Below are 16,811 nucleotides of genomic sequence, written 5' to 3'. Positions count from 1 at the left end.
GAACTTGGCAGTCTTCACCAGGCTTGTGTTTTTGTTACGAACAATTTAAACAGCTGTCGCTATAAATCTATGAGACTGAGTTAATTAAGGAAAAGCTGACAGACCCTTAAGTACACTATTGCTTCTTGGCAAAGCTGTGATGTACAAATCAATTCCTATTGAACTTTCATGAGGTGCTACATTTTCAAGATTAAATATGATATTCTTGAAATGCTAGACTGAAAATTTCTGGGAATAATAAAAAGCAAGAACTTGTCAGCAGTGATTCTGTTCCTTATAGGACCCCCCCTCTCCCTCAAAGTTCTCCCACATGCAGGGTTGCTTTCCAGTTCCTAGAGTTGCAGTATAAAATGGGAGACTGCTGTGAAATAAGGGTTTGATCTGAATCTCTTATGGGTCTAGGAGATGTTGAAGTTTAGGGATGCCGTGCCTGCAGCACGGTTGGCCTCTAAAATGCCATTTACTTCATAGTTAAATAATTTGGCACCCAGAGTGATAAGGCTGTATCCCTTTTTAATCATCTTAATGATGGATTAACCCTTAAATATGTTTAATTCTTCAGAGCTACTTCAAAGCATCCTTGAAGTAAAGGGAGGAGGACAGTAAGAACACCCTCTTCTGGAATATATTTTTGTTTTCAGAAACACAGATCATGTATTTTTATGTTGCTATGTGTTTCAAACCAATTCATTGTAAATATATGCAAACAGGAAAATAATCGTATAGAGAGAGGTGGTAAAACAGCTTGGGTGTCTGGCTTCAGACTGTCTTCTCTTTTTTTTGCTAAATGGCAGAAATGTAGTAAGTGCCTGCATTTCTGAGTATTTGTAAACCATCTTTTTTTTCAGTGCAAGTGACTTGGTAATGAAGGTGGACGCTCTTCTCTCTGCTCAACCAAAAGGAGAGGCAAGGATTGAATATCATTTTTTTGAAGAACGATACAGGTATAGGATTGCTAGCATTTGCTGAACAACATGCTCTTTTCTTTGATGTTCCCCTGGCTTGAAATTATGTTTTAACTTCAGATAGCAATAGGGAAGTCCTCAACTGTTTTTAGGACACAGCGAGACTTCAGATAACTATATAGATAGATAAATAGCTATAGATCGATTGCACGTGCTCTCTCTCGATCAATATTAATATATAGATATATATTCATATAAATAACATGATCAATATTAATATACAGATATATAATATATACAGATCAGTATCAATGTACAGATATATATGTATAGTTTAAAGAAGGCATACATTTAATAAGTAATTTGACTTCAGATGGCTAGTGTTTTTTCCTGTGTTTGTGCATAAATTATATACTTCAAAATTGTTTTTTCTTCTGTTCAGTGCAGTTAAACTGAGACCAAAGGAGGGGGAGACATACTTTGATGTTGTGGCTATTGTTGACCCTGTTACCAGAGAAGCTCAAAGACTTGCTCCATTACTTTTGGTATGCMTGCAGTATTGTAATGCGCTTTAGGGCACTTGCAGAAAGTTCTCTGTTCTGTAATTTTGGAATGTTTTCTTCCTCCTTGACTCCCTGACTAAGGGCCTTCTAATAGTGTGGCTGAAATGCACAGTACATTTGTGTGCTTGCAGTACATTTCTTAGTGTGTAATACAGTGTAGTTATTCCACTAGCTATAAAGATCATGCTTAAACATTTTCTCGATAACTTTTAATTTCACCATTGACAGTTTAGTTTGCAGTGACTCTTCTTGGGAAAGAACATTTCTGCATCCCCAGAAGAGTGGCTACAATGTGAGAGGGCAGATAACTGATTTGCTGCCACTAATTAAAAGATGGATATAGTAAAGCATGTAATGAGGAAGGGAGGATTTAGAAGAAGCGTGTCMTGTGCCTCCTTGAGATCCTGTCTATAAAACCAGTGGTCAGCTTTCCTACTTAGCATTTTAAGGGATGGCTCTTTCTCATTATTTTAGGTTTTGAACCAATTGATAAATATGAACCTAAGAGTGTTTATGAACTGCCAGTCCAAACTTTCTGACATGCCTCTCAAAAGGTAAGAAATACCATGCCTGGGGGCGGAAAACACACTGGAAAACAGCAGTGTGGAAGTGGAAGCATGTGCTTAGTATAATGAAGTTGGCAAAGGCTGTTTGGAGGCCTTGTCACAAGCTAGGGTGTAGCCTGTGTGAGAAAATCACTTCTGCTGGGTTCCACAACTCTGCCATTCTGTATCTTAAAACATCCCTGGCCCCCAAACAACAATAAAAAAGAAACCTGCTGGAACATGCAAGCACACAAACATGGTCAGATGACCTACAGGAGGTCTTGATAAATGCTTTCAGTGCATTTAAATAATAGAATATATAATAAGAAATCTGGGAACTTATGAATGTTGTGAAGAACCTTGACAGGTTTACGAGTTGGGTGTTTGGTTGTTGTTATTTGTTCCCCCCCCCCCCATATATATGAGCAAGGTTAAATAACTCACTAATCTTAATGATTGAGTCTTGCACAATCTGGTAAACTGGTGGGGAAAAAAAAAGTGAAAATTCTGACCCGATCAAAGGATTTTGCTTTGGACAATGCCTCCTGTATGCAACAAGGAATAAAAATTTAGTTTTGGCTTCTTGGAGACATTGGAACTCTCTGGGAAAGCTGATGCTCTTAGCAAGTTCAAAGAAAGTGAAATACTTGCAAAATTTGGCAGAAATATGTTCTAGCATTTTTCTTTTCTGAAATTTCAGCTTTTATCGTTATGTTCTGGAGCCAGAGATTTCTTTCACAGCAGATAACAGCTTTGCTTCTGGACCAATTGCCAAGTTTTTGGATATGCCCCAGTCCCCGCTGTTCACTTTGAACCTAAATACTCCTGAGAGCTGGATGGTGGAATCTGTCAGAACCCCGTATGACCTTGATAACATTTACTTGGAGGAGGTAAGACAAATCAACATGTTCCTGTTGATGTATTTGAATGCTTTTTTTACCCCCAGGGATTATCTTTGTAATGGAAAAGAATTGTAGAATTTTAAAATGCTGGTATACATAGAACAGTGGATGTTAGTGCTGTTTCCATGAGCAGACCCCCTAAACATTTTCCAGGAGAGGCGCAGGTAAACCTGAGCTCAGTGACAGTAAGGTTGCTGTCCTCAGCTGTCCATGGATGCCTGGAGACCACAGGCTGAAAAATCCCGGGCAGAGGATGAGATGAAGGAGATGCCATACTTGTAGGCTTGACGTAGATCCTACAGGGGTTCTGTTTTGCTTGTGCATGTATCACACCTCAGAATGTCCTGAGCTAGAAATGAAGAAACTCTTCATGGGTCATTAAACCCTCCCCGCCCTTTTTTTTTTTTTTTTAATTTATTAGTTAAAAATTATCTCTGATTAGAACTTCCCACAGCTAGTGTCACAATTAAATATAAGGGTTTTCTTTACTTCTGATTTAGAGATTTTGAGGTAAGACCTGACAGTCCTGTTCCAGCAAGTAAATTACACTTACTTTCCCTTGCTCTGAGAAGCCACCAAACTGGTTTTAGCTACCTGTTCATTTTCACAGCATTTGTTACTGGCAAACACTCTTGTGGATCACAAAAGAATATGCAGCGTCAACAAAACGGGAGAACTGGTGCAACAGAAATGCACTCAGTTGCACTGGTTTTAGGAGTGGATTGCTGCTAGAACAGGTCTTGAATTAGACTGTTACAATACTGATCAGGGAAGYGCTGCCACAGATGCATGGGGATAAAATAAGGAGAAATGGAAAAATCCAAGGAGCTGGAATCTAGTACAAAAAAGCTGTTAAAAATACAGGAGGAATATCTGTATGTACGAACTGATGATTCTCATTTAACCTTGAATGAGATGATGGATAATTCAGTGCTAATTATTAACCTCTTACTACTAGCAGTTAACTTTGACTTAGTCTAATAGTCTTTGCTGATTTAGAAATAGAGGGCTGGTAAGTGCTAAGTTATAAATGCACTATACTAAACATGTTAGGAAGTGCACTAAAAGCATGTATATTAAAAGTTAGGAAATCTGTATGTGATGCAAAGTAGAAAATTTTGTACTTCACAGTACAGAGTTAGTAGCCTAAGGTGTCAAGTAGTCTTTTTCCCTTGGAATAAGCCATTATGTAGCTGGCCTAGAACAAATGCAGATTATATATTAAAAATATAATAATTTTGTATGTATAATCCAGAGTGTGTGAAAGATGCCAGATTGACAGCTCTGGAGGCTGAAGTCCTCTATTTATCCACAGAACGGGTATGGCATGGGCAGTGGCAGTACAAGCTTCCCCACCAATGTGCCTCAACCCTGACCTGGAGGAACCACCTCTAGAGGTGAGAGGGTAGTTCAGGCTCCAAAACCAGCCCTGGGCCTTGTCCGCCAGGACTGGCAGCAGCAGCAGCAGCACCAGCTGCGYGGGAGACTCCTGCGGCGTGGAAATCCGTCCGCCGCAGAGCAGAACGAGATTGTCAGACTCTTTGCAATTAGGCCTCTTGCAAATCGGCAGCCTGTACAACCTTGTGGTCATTACTAACGTGGGTTAGTTTGTCACTGAACATTATTATATTTCATTATTAGCCTCTCCTTACTTTTGCATCCCACTGATATTGTTTGGGAATCTGATGCAGTATAGTGGCAGAGACTAGTGTTGCTAATCCTGTACTAACTATTCAGAAATCTAGAAAACTTAATGTTTTTTGTTTTTTCGGGGGAGGTTTTTTGCTTTTCATCTCTTGACCTAACCATTAAGCTATATATAAATGGATCACCAAAGGGCTGATACAACTACCCATTTCAAGCCTCTGAATTTATCTTCTTTGCTTAGTTGAACTGAAAGCTTGGGAGAGGGGGATTAAATACTTGAAGTATACTCAAAGTGCCGTCCTGAGTCTCTAAATGAATACGAGCTTTACGTTTGCTGGTGCACAATTTCCAATTCCTAATATGTAGTTTGTTGAAACTGGCAATTAAACTGTCATTCTGGACCTGCAATGAGGCAAGATGCTTTGTGAGACTTGACTAATATTTTGCTCATATAGCTTCCTGAATTTGGCCTGATGGGGAGTTAGGCCTGAAGCGATTTGTGAAACATGGCAAATATTTTTTCTTAGCGCTTTTGTTCTGTGTAACCAAATGAATTGGTCCTTCTGACAGTACCCTAGCATGACGTAGGAGAAATGCAGAGCAAAATAAAGTGCTAATTCCAGATGATAAATATTAGATAAGATTTCAAACAGATTTAAATTTAAGGTTCTGAAGCCTGTTGTACTTCTTGTGAGATGACAACCTATTTTACTAAATTCCCCAATATATGTAAAAACAGTGTAAAATAAGAGTGACAGTCCTTCCCTAATCTATACTGGGCTCTTACCAGTTTAGATTCAAACCTTTTTGGCCAGGGATACTCTCTTAACAGTACGTGTGTGAAGTGCTTCACTCTGTGGAGCTGTGCTCTTTGGGGATGTCTAGAGATTTGTTTAATAAAATTAATCTAGTAAAATAAAGCAAGCACTATTTAAATGCTATTTCAGAAAGTAATTGAATCATTAAAAAAAACCAAAACACTTTTGAGCTACTTCCAAGTTTAGCAATATCTTCTCCTTACAGGTGGATAATGTTGTAGCTGCAGAATATGAATTGGAGTATCTGCTTCTGGAAGGACACTGCTATGATATTACTACTGGACAGCCACCTCGGGGACTCCAGTTTACGCTGGGAACTTCAGCCCGTCCCGTCATTGTTGATACCATTGTTATGGCCAACTTGGTAAGCGTTTAATTGGCAACAAATAACTCTTGCTCTCCAGTTAGCACAATCGCTCGCATAAACCACTGCGTATCTTTTAATATGTGAGCTACCGATATATAGTGCTACTTATACTTCACAGTTGCTTGCAAATATACCAGAGCCACATCGTTCCTAACACTGATGTCTAAAACCTTGCTATGTACTTGTTTGTCTGTTACCTTTTCAAGAATGGTCTCCTTCCCTGCAGCTTATTGAGGAGGGTCTTCTGGAACATCTTAAAATGATGCCTATATTCTTAAGCAACCTCCTTTCCAGGAAAGGCCAGACAGTTCTGTGTTTTTCCAGACTGGATGGTACTTAGGGCATCCACTCTGTCTGGTACTGAAAGCCTCAGGTGGAAAATTGTCTTGTCTTGCACACACTGCTTCTGGAGACCTATGGAGCAAATGGGGAGAGTCAGCAGGAATGATCAGCATGCTGGAAAACACAGGAAGTGTGAATGAACAGGAATTACTCAATTTAGTCAAGAAAAGGTGACAGAAGTCCAAGTACATGGCTGGTCCCTGCAGCTATCTTTATCAGGTAGCTGCATAAGGGAACAGTCTGTTTACAGRGTCCATGCTGGACAGTGTGGGAGGTAATGGACTTAAATTATGGCAAGGGAAGTTAACCACTAGAATATTTTCTTAATTATATTTAGTGCTAGGGAAAAACTAGACTAAATTGTCTATCATGTTTTCGAAATCTTTAAAGGTATTTAACAAGTTTGGAAAAAATGTCCACCACCTCTAAATATTTAATTTGAGATTCTTACACTCATTTTCTATTTCTCTGCATCTTCTCTTAGCCAAAGTATATCCTATTATATTTATAAAAAGGAAGATGAGCGCTACTGTGTGTGTCATCACATCATCTGTACGTTGGACAGTAAATCTGAAAGGCTTGGAGTTTGTCTAATGAGCTAAACCAAAGCATATGTACCACAGTACACACACTGTATCTGCTCATCATCTTCCTCAACTCAGTGCCTACACTGTTGAAGGGTAGGAAAAGAGTCTGGAGGGACTAGGAGACAGTGTACTGAGTATGCCCAGTGCTTTTTTTTTTCTTTTCCTTAAAGCAGACTGGTTCACATGTCCAATTGCATGCATATGGAGTAAGAGTGGAAAACTAGGTAGTACATTGAAGCATCACTAYAAATATTTGTAACTAACTCCTGCAGGTATAAAAACCTAAATCACGGAAGAAAATTGAAAAACTCTAGAACCTGAAGCTGCAATAACACTTGTATGCAATACTTGAATTTTATATTGTAATTTTCTAAGTTCCGTAAAAGAGGTATCTTGTAACATATAAACTGTGTTATTACTTCCTGCTGAAACATCAATCTGCATAGCTTCAAAATGAATTAAAATCTTGTTTTGTAGTCAGACCTTTCATGGTCTGTGCTATGTAGCTAGCAACTAGTGTTTTGACAGTCACTTTTACTCTCTCATGAAGGTGAACCCTCGAAGTAGTATGTGATGCTTTTCCAGAAACACCTTTGGGATTACACTGTTTCTATCAAGACTCCCTGAAGATCTTCTGTCATCTAACAAATAATGCTAGACCTTTTCATACTTCTGTCTCCTATGTAAAAATGAGGATTTTGAATGGAACTTCTTGGCTCTTTCCTGTTCTCTGTGTTTTAAGGTCCTAAGGTTACGTTAACTGGCTGGCTTAAGAATAGCCACTCAGATCTAAAGCACTGGGTCAAAATACACATGGTTTAAAGCTTTTTTCTACATTTGCATTTTCTGAAAACTGACAGATTATTTTCCTTCCCTTTTACAGGGTTACTTCCAGTTAAAAGCCAATCCCGGCGCGTGGACTCTAAGACTCAGAAAGGGCAGGTCTGAGGATATCTACAGAATCTACAGGTAGGACAATACACGGAAGGCTGGTTTTGCTCTTGTGAAACTTTCGAACTAGATGGGTGCAGCATTCTAATAGATGAATCTAACAGTCCACTTGCTCAGTGATAGTCACCTGAATAGCAAATTGCATTTCTTCCTGTGTTGTGTGAGATGAAATGAATTCATTCCTTTATGAAAACAAGTAGACATGTTCAAGTATATATACTTGTTACTTTTTTTTGTTCCATGTCTGAAGATATGCTTTACAATGCTAAGGTTTAATAGCATGTAGGAAAGCATTTGAAGAAGAAATAAAGAATGTTTTACTGTATTTTCAGCCACGATGGTACAGACTCTCCCCCTGAAGCTAATGAAGTTATTGTTGTTCTCAACAACTTCAAGAGCAAAATTATTAAAGTGAAGGTGAGTTTAAAAACTAGAACTGCTTTTAAAGAAGACTGTTTGACCAATAGTAGGAAGAATCTTTCATTAAGGCCTCATGATCCCTTCCTACAAGCTTAGATTAAAGACAGTTTGCACATAATTCTTTTGATGACATCTCCAGTGAAAAATTTATCTGTAAACTTGTTTTTCTGGCACAGGAGAGAGAATGAGATGCAACTACTGTTTCTTTTGTATGTGCATGAGAAAAATAATGCCTGAATTTTTCTGGCTCAGTTGTGCTCTGACTGTTTAATTAAAAAAAAAAAAAAAAGTCAGTTTTGTATGTCCCATATTTAAGTCTAGTAAAAAGCATTCAATCTATCTATTGATAGAAAATATATTACCAGATGAGCAAAAAAACATTTATAACAGATAAAATTCTAGCTCAATGTGATACAGAGTAGGTAAAAATACATRTAAAAAGCAAATAGTTTCTTTATTATTCTAATCTTTTAGTGCTGCTTATTAGATGACAGTGTAGGTGAAAAGTTTTAATGAGGATGACTGATAAGTGATGGTTATATCGCATCTGATTCTCACGTCCTCCCAGGATTTACTTGTGCTAGAGTAATTCCGGGACAGTCTCCCGCTTTACCTCCAGCTCTGCTTGGCTGGTGCTGCTGTGTTGTCTACTCGGCTGCTGTGGAGCCTCAGCAGCCAGCAATGCCTCTTCGAGACAGAAAGAGGGATATGTGTGTGTGGGGGGGTGGTGAGCTCTTCATGAGGAGTTTTGTTGTTGTTGCTTTTTTTGCTGGTCTCCATCATCAAGGATGGTCACTAAATACATCTTAGCAAACCGTTTTAGCCATCTCGAATAACAAGCTTTGGTGGCTGAAAACAGCTTTGGAATCTATTTTGAAAATGTTAGTCGACTAATGAACTGCTGAACTGTTTGTCCGTACAGCTCAGGTTACACGTGAGGTAACTGGACATAATTTAAACTGGTACAAATAGAGCCAATGTAAAAGTCAACACTCCATAACTGTTTGCCCAGTTTGTGGTTCCGCTGGCTGAAGTAGCATTATGCATTTACAGGTTCAGAAAAAACTGGACATGGTGAATGAAGACTTACTAAGTGATGGTACCAATGAGAATGAGTCTGGATTTTGGGAATCTCTCAAATGGTAAAACTAGTTCAATAATAACCTGCACTCTCTTGAGACTGGAAAACTGTTTTATCTTTTGATGATAGTTAAGTCTGTGATATTCCACAGCAGTCTTAAGCCTGTGGAAGCTGAGGGTTTGATTCTGCACTGTCAGCTGTTGATCTCCTTATCACCTGTAGAAGCCCTTGATTTGTAGAGAACCAAGCTCCTGCTTTGCRATTGCTTGCCCACCCTTACCTCCCGTGTTACTCGGGAGCCGGAAACGTCGTTCGCCTCTGGAAGYGGCTCCTCAGCCAGTGTTCTGACAGGTGGTCGCACCTCGGCTATTGGGTCCTCCTTGCTTCCRGAGGATGCTCGCAATGGGGGGGGGGGGGAACCCAAACCTCACAGTTGTCCCGTATTAAACCAGTATTGTAGCAGTTTGCACTGTTCCCAGTATGGCTGAGCCTGACTAGCTTGTCCTGTATGTGAACAAATTTGTCCTTTCAGGGGATTCACAGGAGGACAAAAGAATGAAGATGTGAAACAGGATAAAGATGATGTACTAAATATATTCTCTGTGGCTTCAGGACACCTATATGAAAGATTCCTCCGGTTAGTTCGGAATTTATAATTGGGGGGAGGAAGGGGAGGTGTCTCAAATGGTGGATGTACACTGCTGTCCACCAGGAGAAAAGTTAGAATTTACAAGAATATAAAAAAACCTTTTCCAACAGCTCAGAAGTTCTCTAGTTTTTTGCATCTACTGCAGTATAGGAACTGTTGTCGGCGTAGTGTTCATTTGTTTAAAGTATACTTTGCTTAATAGACGGTAATTGCTGTCCTAAAATTTTTTCATTACAAAATAACCTAAAACAATTATGTTTTAACAAGTTCAGGTTCTTTCCCAAAACAAATGTGTATTATTCTGTAACTTGTACATGGGTTCTTCTTATTTTTAGTAACTTTGTAGTTAAAATTAAGCAATTTACAATAGGTTGAAGTTGCATACTTTTTCTCCATGCATGAAGATCAGTAAGCTGATACATACTGCACGCAGTTAAGTCTAATAATGTAAAACAGCAATTTGTAATCTGTTTTGCAGCTCATTTTCTCTAGTGCATGGTAGCTGTTTCTCAAGTGCTTTATTTTTATTTTTTTTTCTTTTGATAGCATAATGATGTTGTCTGTGCTGAAACATACTAAGACTCCTTTAAAGTTTTGGTTTCTGAAGAATTACTTATCACCTACATTCAAGGTTTGTTACTAATTAGAAAAGTATTCTATCACAAGAAAAGTAAATAAGAAAAAAGTTTCAACTTGTACATCATACTGTTATATAAATATATGTACAGTTACCTGTCTGTATACCTTCTATTTTGACAAAGCATTAAGTTGTTATAAGATGGTGGTTCTCCTTGGGAAGCTTTTAGAAATAACAGTCAGGGTGACAGCAGACTCATGCTGAAGGTAAATATTTGAGAGAACAGCCCATAGTAGGAAAATCATGCTTGAAAGAATTTGAACTTTTTTTCCTTTTGGCTCACATGATAAAGGTGCGGGTTCTAAGACGAAATTCAGGATTATAAACTTGCATCTAACATGTAAGGTTGGAAAGAGTACAGTAGGAAGGACCACCAGAGAAGCAGTGCCTGTGACTAGGCGTGGGAAGAGTTTCATAGGAAGAGACAAACCCCCCCAAGGAAGTAGTCTTCAGACTGACTGCAGTACATATCAGTGGYGCATGGTAAAAGAGTGAGACAGGCCCTAAATAAACATACCTGGCAATACTTAACAGTTATCTATCTGTGATATCTTATGAAGTGAGCAGCAGACAGCAGGATTCAAAACAGAACCCAGAGGTAAATGAATGTCAAAGCTGCATATTTCAGGGATTTACAGCTTTTAACATCTAATATTAGGAAGTAACGTTTCTCAGAGAGTCTTAGCTGTTCAGCAAGAAYGAGGGAGAGTAACCGGTGGTGTCCCTATTGCTCCAAACATGGACTGTGCTGCAGCTCTGATTTTCTGGGTCCCCCTGGGGACACTGCAGCAGCACACTCCCCACCTTGCTGACGGTCACTTCTACCAGCGGCCCTTGGCTAGCTGACTGGTCTCCCACGGCCACAAGGAGCCTTACAGACGAGAATCTCAATTAATTTAAGACAGCAGGCCAAGTTGTTCTGGTAAAGAATTTCTCCCAATTCTTTTCTCTCATTTTATTATTMTTATACTTTTATTGCTTTGTACATCCCTAAATAATAATTCTCTCATCTGTAAGTTTTATATGATTTGAGTAATGCAGTCTTTTAAACTGATCTGGATCACTATAAAATGGCTTGTATGGGGAAAGGATGCCAAAATATTTAGATGTCTTACAACAGTTGACTTTACAATTTATAACTTACCATACAGTTTGGGTTATGTTTTACTCTGTTTGAAGTAACAACAGTAATGTAATTATTCTTCGTGGTATTTCATTTTCTAGTGTTCTCTGCCTTACTATGGGACTGAAGTTTMTCTCTTGTAATGCACTTTTTTTTTCCTGCAGAGGAACAAAGAACTGAGATAAGCTACTTTTTTCCCCCCCTCACTCTGCAGGAGTTCATCCCTTACATGGCAGAGAAGTACAACTTCCAGTATGAGCTTGTCCAGTATAAATGGCCACGATGGCTTCATCAGCAAACAGAGAAACAGCGTATCATCTGGGGTTACAAGATCCTCTTTCTAGATGTGCTTTTCCCATTAGCTGTTGATAAAATCCTATTTGTGGATGCTGATCAGGTAACATAGAAGATGGAATTACTTTATCATTTAAGAATGACATGTTCTTGAATATAATCTCTATATTATTACAAAGATGCAAGTTTGAGCACTTCCCAGGCATGACTGAAGGTTGATTCTGTAACTATAACATGCTTTAGGGAGTGCTGGGTTTTCTTCTGCCTGTTCACAAAGCATGGTTTTGTTGGCCCATCTCTCTTTTTTTTTTTTTTTTTCCTGGTTCCTTATTCACTCACTGTTGTAATTCCAGCTGAACAGATTCTTGTTTCACCCTTGTTCTTCCCCAGTTCCAGTTCTATCTTTTCTCCCCTCCCTGCTTTTAACTTGGCCAGATCTGAATGGCTGTCAGAGGAATGAGAAGACAAACCCCCAATATGTGAAGCCGTGCCCTGTGGCAAAGCCGACAGTGTCTATAAGGCTTTATATGTGCTTACTGCCTGAACAGTCTGAAAAAACAGGATGGGTGTAGAGTAGGAACTGCCAAAAATATTCCTTCTATAACATGTATGAAAATGAGAAATATGGATTATCAACATGTAAGTATAAAATGCCTTAGGTGTTCTGCCATATGTACAGTATGATCTCATGTCAGTTAAGAACATTACAACCTGTTCTTCAGTATCACCTATGATAAATTTCTAGTTATGCTTTTCTTACTTTAGACAGTCTTTGCACTACATTTATAAAAAAAAAAGTTATTAACACAGTTTGTTTCCACCAGAGTAGTATTTTTAGAGTAGTACTACTGCAATAGCATCTGTGCGTCAGAAAGACATTAAAAAGCCTTCGTGCCTGAAGGGTTTGTGAACTTTCAAGAGGACGGGAAACAAAGGATCATAGCAGACTTCATCTCTGCGAGAATGCTTGCTGCTTGTTAAGCAACAGCTTGGCACTTCAGCTGTCAAACAAACCTCCACCAGATTCTCTTGAGCTCCACTTTAGTAGCTCTAACGCGGGAGGCAGGGAGGGACAAGCCAGAAACTTTCGTGCCACAGGGTTTGTTTTTGTACTACAGATGCATAATGCAAAAGACTGCAGAGTAATAGATATTCCTATTCCTCCTTTAACCGTTCACTCAGTTTGAATTATAAATCCTAACCAGCATTTCAAAATAGCTTTTGTCAGGCTTCTACAAATAAAAATAAAATTTCCTTTCCCTTCAGATTGTGCGCACAGATCTCAAGGAATTAAGAGATTTCAATCTAGAGGGTGCTCCTTATGGATATACTCCATTCTGTGATAGTCGAAGAGAAATGGATGGCTACAGATTCTGGAAATCAGGATACTGGGCAAGTCACTTGGCTGGAAGAAGATATCACATCAGGTACTGAAGAATTCAGTTGTTTTTTTTTTTTTCCCCCAAAATGGAGCAGAAAAGCCTTTGGTTCCACTTAAAATTGGCAGAAAAATAACGAGTACACAGTGCTGCAGTAAACCACTTTCTGCTCACTTAATTCTTTCAGGGTTCCATTGACTATGTCCATCTGAACCCACTAGGGACACTGAAACTACTTTCATATGCTGCAACTCTTACAGATATAAAAGTAAAGTCTTAACTAACCAGACATCTTCATTTGTTAATAACAAAGAGCAGCATGGATTGCATGACAGCACAGCAAGACAGATTTGTTGCATAAAATTTTATATACGTATGTGCCATGACCTTTTTAAGAACTGCTTTCCTGCCTCGTATTAGATGATTTGAGCTGTTTCCACCAAGAGACTGTTTGAGCATATTAAATCTCAGGGGTCACTGGGGCTGCAGTAAGTTACCCATCAGTCAAACGTCATTACTAATTGTATCATCTCCATGTAGTGCTCTGTATGTTGTGGATCTGAAGAAGTTCAGAAAGATAGCAGCTGGAGACCGACTCAGAGGACAATATCAGGGTCTTAGTCAGGATCCTAACAGTCTGTCTAACCTTGATCAGGTGTGTTCTTTATCCTTTCCTTACTGGGGTAAGATGGCAGCTTGGGCCCTCTCCTTTCCTGGCCAAACTTCTATCACAGCCAGATGCCAGTGACAGTCCTGTCACTCCCTGCCTCCAAGTGAGGTGGGTGTGGATACCCCCAAATATAACTGGTGGTTGGAAACAACACGTGCCTCTTACACGTCTTCACGCTATCAAATCAATTTGTCCAGTATACTCTAACACAAATACATAATGCAACTGGACACGTGTGTCTTTTTAGTTACAAAAATTCAGTAGTATGGGGGGTGGGAGGGTTGACAAATATGTTCCCCCCACTCTGACTGTAAAAACTGCTACTAAATCTTATTCTTCAATACAGGATTTGCCTAACAACATGATCCACCAGGTSCCCATTAAATCACTCCCACAGGAGTGGCTTTGGTGTGAAACATGGTGTGATGATTCCTCAAAGAAGAGAGCAAAAACCATTGATCTGGTAAGTGCAGTATGGCTCACTCATTCTTATGTTGCAATAAAATATAGTGACCTATCTTAAAGGCCCTTTCCTACCTCAGATTTAGTTGCCTCATATTATACTGTTACTTAAATGTTTTCAGTACTTCATTTTTTTTTTTTCTTTTCCCTTCTATATTTTTCTGTAAGCTATCTGGTGCAGTGGCATTATTATGAGTTTGCAAAGAGACTTTGCACTGTACTGTAGCTAAAATACAGGCGTATATTAATTTTTCACCAGCAACAGATTAATTCCACCAGGGGGAAGCATCCCTCTATTCAGTAAAGAAACTTTTTTAAAGATGTTTTGCAATGTCTGAACAGTTCCTGTTTTGTTTGCAGTGTAATAACCCAATGACCAAAGAGCCCAAGCTGCAGGCAGCAATGCGTATAGTTCCAGAATGGCAGGACTATGATCAAGAAATCAAACAGCTCCATAGTCGCTTCCAGAAAGAAAAAGAAACAGGAACGTCAGCTAAGACCACAGGACAGCGCACACAAGGTAATCTTTCTAGCCATTGTCCTGCCTCTGTGATATTCTTCTCAGCTGTTTGGAGGAATGGAGTAAAGCCTCATGCTTGCTCACTGTAAGCCTGCACTGTGCAAAGGCTTGTGTGGAGAATCTGTTAAATAACCTGCGTATTTTAATGGAACAGGCGTGCCTTGCTCCGTGAGGCAGGCACAGCTGAACTTGATGCTGAAACTTAAAATAGAGAGTTAATATTGCACAGACCTTTCAGCTCTGTTAAGACCCAATGTTGTTCTTGCAGCTTTATGAACTTGGCCTTTTATCTTAATTCTACTGTTTGTTTAAAAGTGCAGTTATACACAACAGGTACCGACTGTTCTTCAGTCACTGGTGACCTCTGAAAGAGCAAACTGCGTGGGTTTACATCTTCAGTGGGCAGAATGGTTTGAAACTTAAGCAGCTGGAAATGGAGTGCTCCTCACTACTTTTTCTCCTCTTCTACAGATTCAGCAGCACATGTGGAATTATGATCCATGGAGGGAAAAAAAAAGTCAAGTTAGACTGTTTCATAGACAATTTTTATATTGAAAGCTAGTTTTTTCTGGTATGTCTGCAAAACTGCTGAATAATTGAATGGGATGATGTATGCATTTTTATTACTTGCCTTTGGGTTAATGTCTGCATATGAAATAGGATCTGGATTGCTGGAATTAGCATTACTGTTTTTTGCACCTGTGGTGGAGATGAAAGAGCCCATGACGGAATTTAGCATTTCAGAAACAAAACTTCAAAATCCACTGGAAAAGCTGCAGCCTGTTCCTTCAGCTGTCGCTACCTCCACCCCGATCAAGATTCTGTTAGCCTCAGCTCTAACTTGAGAGAGCCTGGAAAACGCAGACCCACTGAGCAGTTGGCTAGACCGCAAGTCCTTACCTCAACCGATGGAGAGAGTTTTCCAGCTAACATCAAGGCTCAGATTCATGCCTTAAATTGGGATAATGTTTCATCTGCAATGGTCAAAAATGCTTCTCAGATTTGTTTGGTATGCCCTTTCTTGTAACAAATCTAGCATTACTTAGATTCTCCAATTCCCATCTTCATTTATCTCCTAGCTTTTGAAGGTTTGGCTTAGTGTAAAACCACCACAATCTATTCAAATGCCCATCCGAACACAAATGCCTAAGCTTACAAAATGAGCAGAATGTTGAATTTGACAGTTTAGTTTATCCTAGCCCATCTGACTTGAAATGAGACTGCCTTCCTTCCTGCTCAGAGTTTAAATCAATCTGCAAAATTGGTAGGGCCTTCTTATTGCTGTGGTTCACTGATTCATGAATGTGTTTTGTTTAGAAAAATCGGTGGAAGTTTGGAAGCTTTTCATCATGTAAATTTCATTAACTTTATTTTTTCTCAGAGGTGTTGTCACATCAATAAAAACTTGGGAGTTCTTAGGTCTTAAGCTCTAGTTCACACTCGGTCCTTTGCTCTTCCTTTTTGCTTGCACACACTACAGTCCTAATGGGATTTTTGGGTCTCTGAACACTTTACCTGCATTTGTTTGTTTTTACTTAATGCACAGACAAGAAAACATTTTGCTCCAAGGATTGATTACCTTGGCCTACTTCAATAATGTCTTAATTTTTAAAGAAGATGCTGCAATAATTCCATTCTATGAACACACTGATTAAAAAAAATTCCCCAAGACCCCGTTCCCTTCCCTTTTCCCCTCACTCTACATGATTACTGCCTGCTATCTAGAACACTGAGAAGAAGAGTTAAAATATATAACTGAAGAAGTATTTCTATGTTAAGAAAAGTGTTGCTCCCTTTCTTTAGAAATCCCAACTGGAGGCTAGTTTATTTCAGCCCCTCACGTTTTTATATGGGTAAGTGTCCTGTGCAGTAAGGGCTTCCCACTAAGGATAATCCTGAGTTAAGATGTATGTATGTATGTATGTAATAACTCTAGAACATCAGATAAA

The 16,811-nt window shown here is 39.1% G+C and overlaps 1 protein-coding gene across 3 annotated transcripts in view; it reads left to right on the top strand.

The window, feature by feature from the left end:
- The window catches only part of UGGT1 (UDP-glucose glycoprotein glucosyltransferase 1), a 46,723-nt gene extending 30,435 nt beyond the window's left edge, over positions 1–16,288 (top strand). For 2 of the 3 annotated variants that reach the window (XM_026080056.1, XM_026080057.1), the window contains 16 exons: positions 849–944; positions 1,348–1,450; positions 1,943–2,022; positions 2,714–2,903; positions 5,586–5,744; positions 7,560–7,645; positions 7,960–8,044; positions 9,101–9,189; positions 9,661–9,765; positions 10,324–10,408; positions 11,752–11,934; positions 13,098–13,258; positions 13,751–13,865; positions 14,227–14,343; positions 14,703–14,862; positions 15,334–16,288. In XM_026080056.1, coding sequence (XP_025935841.1) covers positions 849–944; positions 1,348–1,450; positions 1,943–2,022; positions 2,714–2,903; positions 5,586–5,744; positions 7,560–7,645; positions 7,960–8,044; positions 9,101–9,189; positions 9,661–9,765; positions 10,324–10,408; positions 11,752–11,934; positions 13,098–13,258; positions 13,751–13,865; positions 14,227–14,343; positions 14,703–14,862; positions 15,334–15,359 — 1,840 coding nt within the window. In that variant the 3' untranslated portion in view covers positions 15,360–16,288. Of the gene's footprint in view, positions 1–848; positions 945–1,347; positions 1,451–1,942; positions 2,023–2,713; positions 2,904–5,585; positions 5,745–7,559; positions 7,646–7,959; positions 8,045–9,100; positions 9,190–9,660; positions 9,766–10,323; positions 10,409–11,701; positions 11,935–13,097; positions 13,259–13,750; positions 13,866–14,226; positions 14,344–14,702; positions 14,863–15,333 lie in introns of those variants that run through there. The other variant, XM_026080058.1, reaches the window with a different exon arrangement.
- Positions 16,289–16,811: the final 523 nt, after the last annotated feature.

Source organism: Apteryx rowi, unplaced genomic scaffold (genome assembly GCF_003343035.1).
Source record: "Apteryx rowi isolate R43461 unplaced genomic scaffold, aptRow1 scaffold_51, whole genome shotgun sequence".
In the NCBI taxonomy this organism is placed as follows: Eukaryota; Metazoa; Chordata; class Aves; order Apterygiformes; family Apterygidae; genus Apteryx; species Apteryx rowi.
The sequence above is the reverse complement of the archived record's forward strand: the minus strand, read 5'-3'. Positions and strand labels throughout refer to the sequence as shown.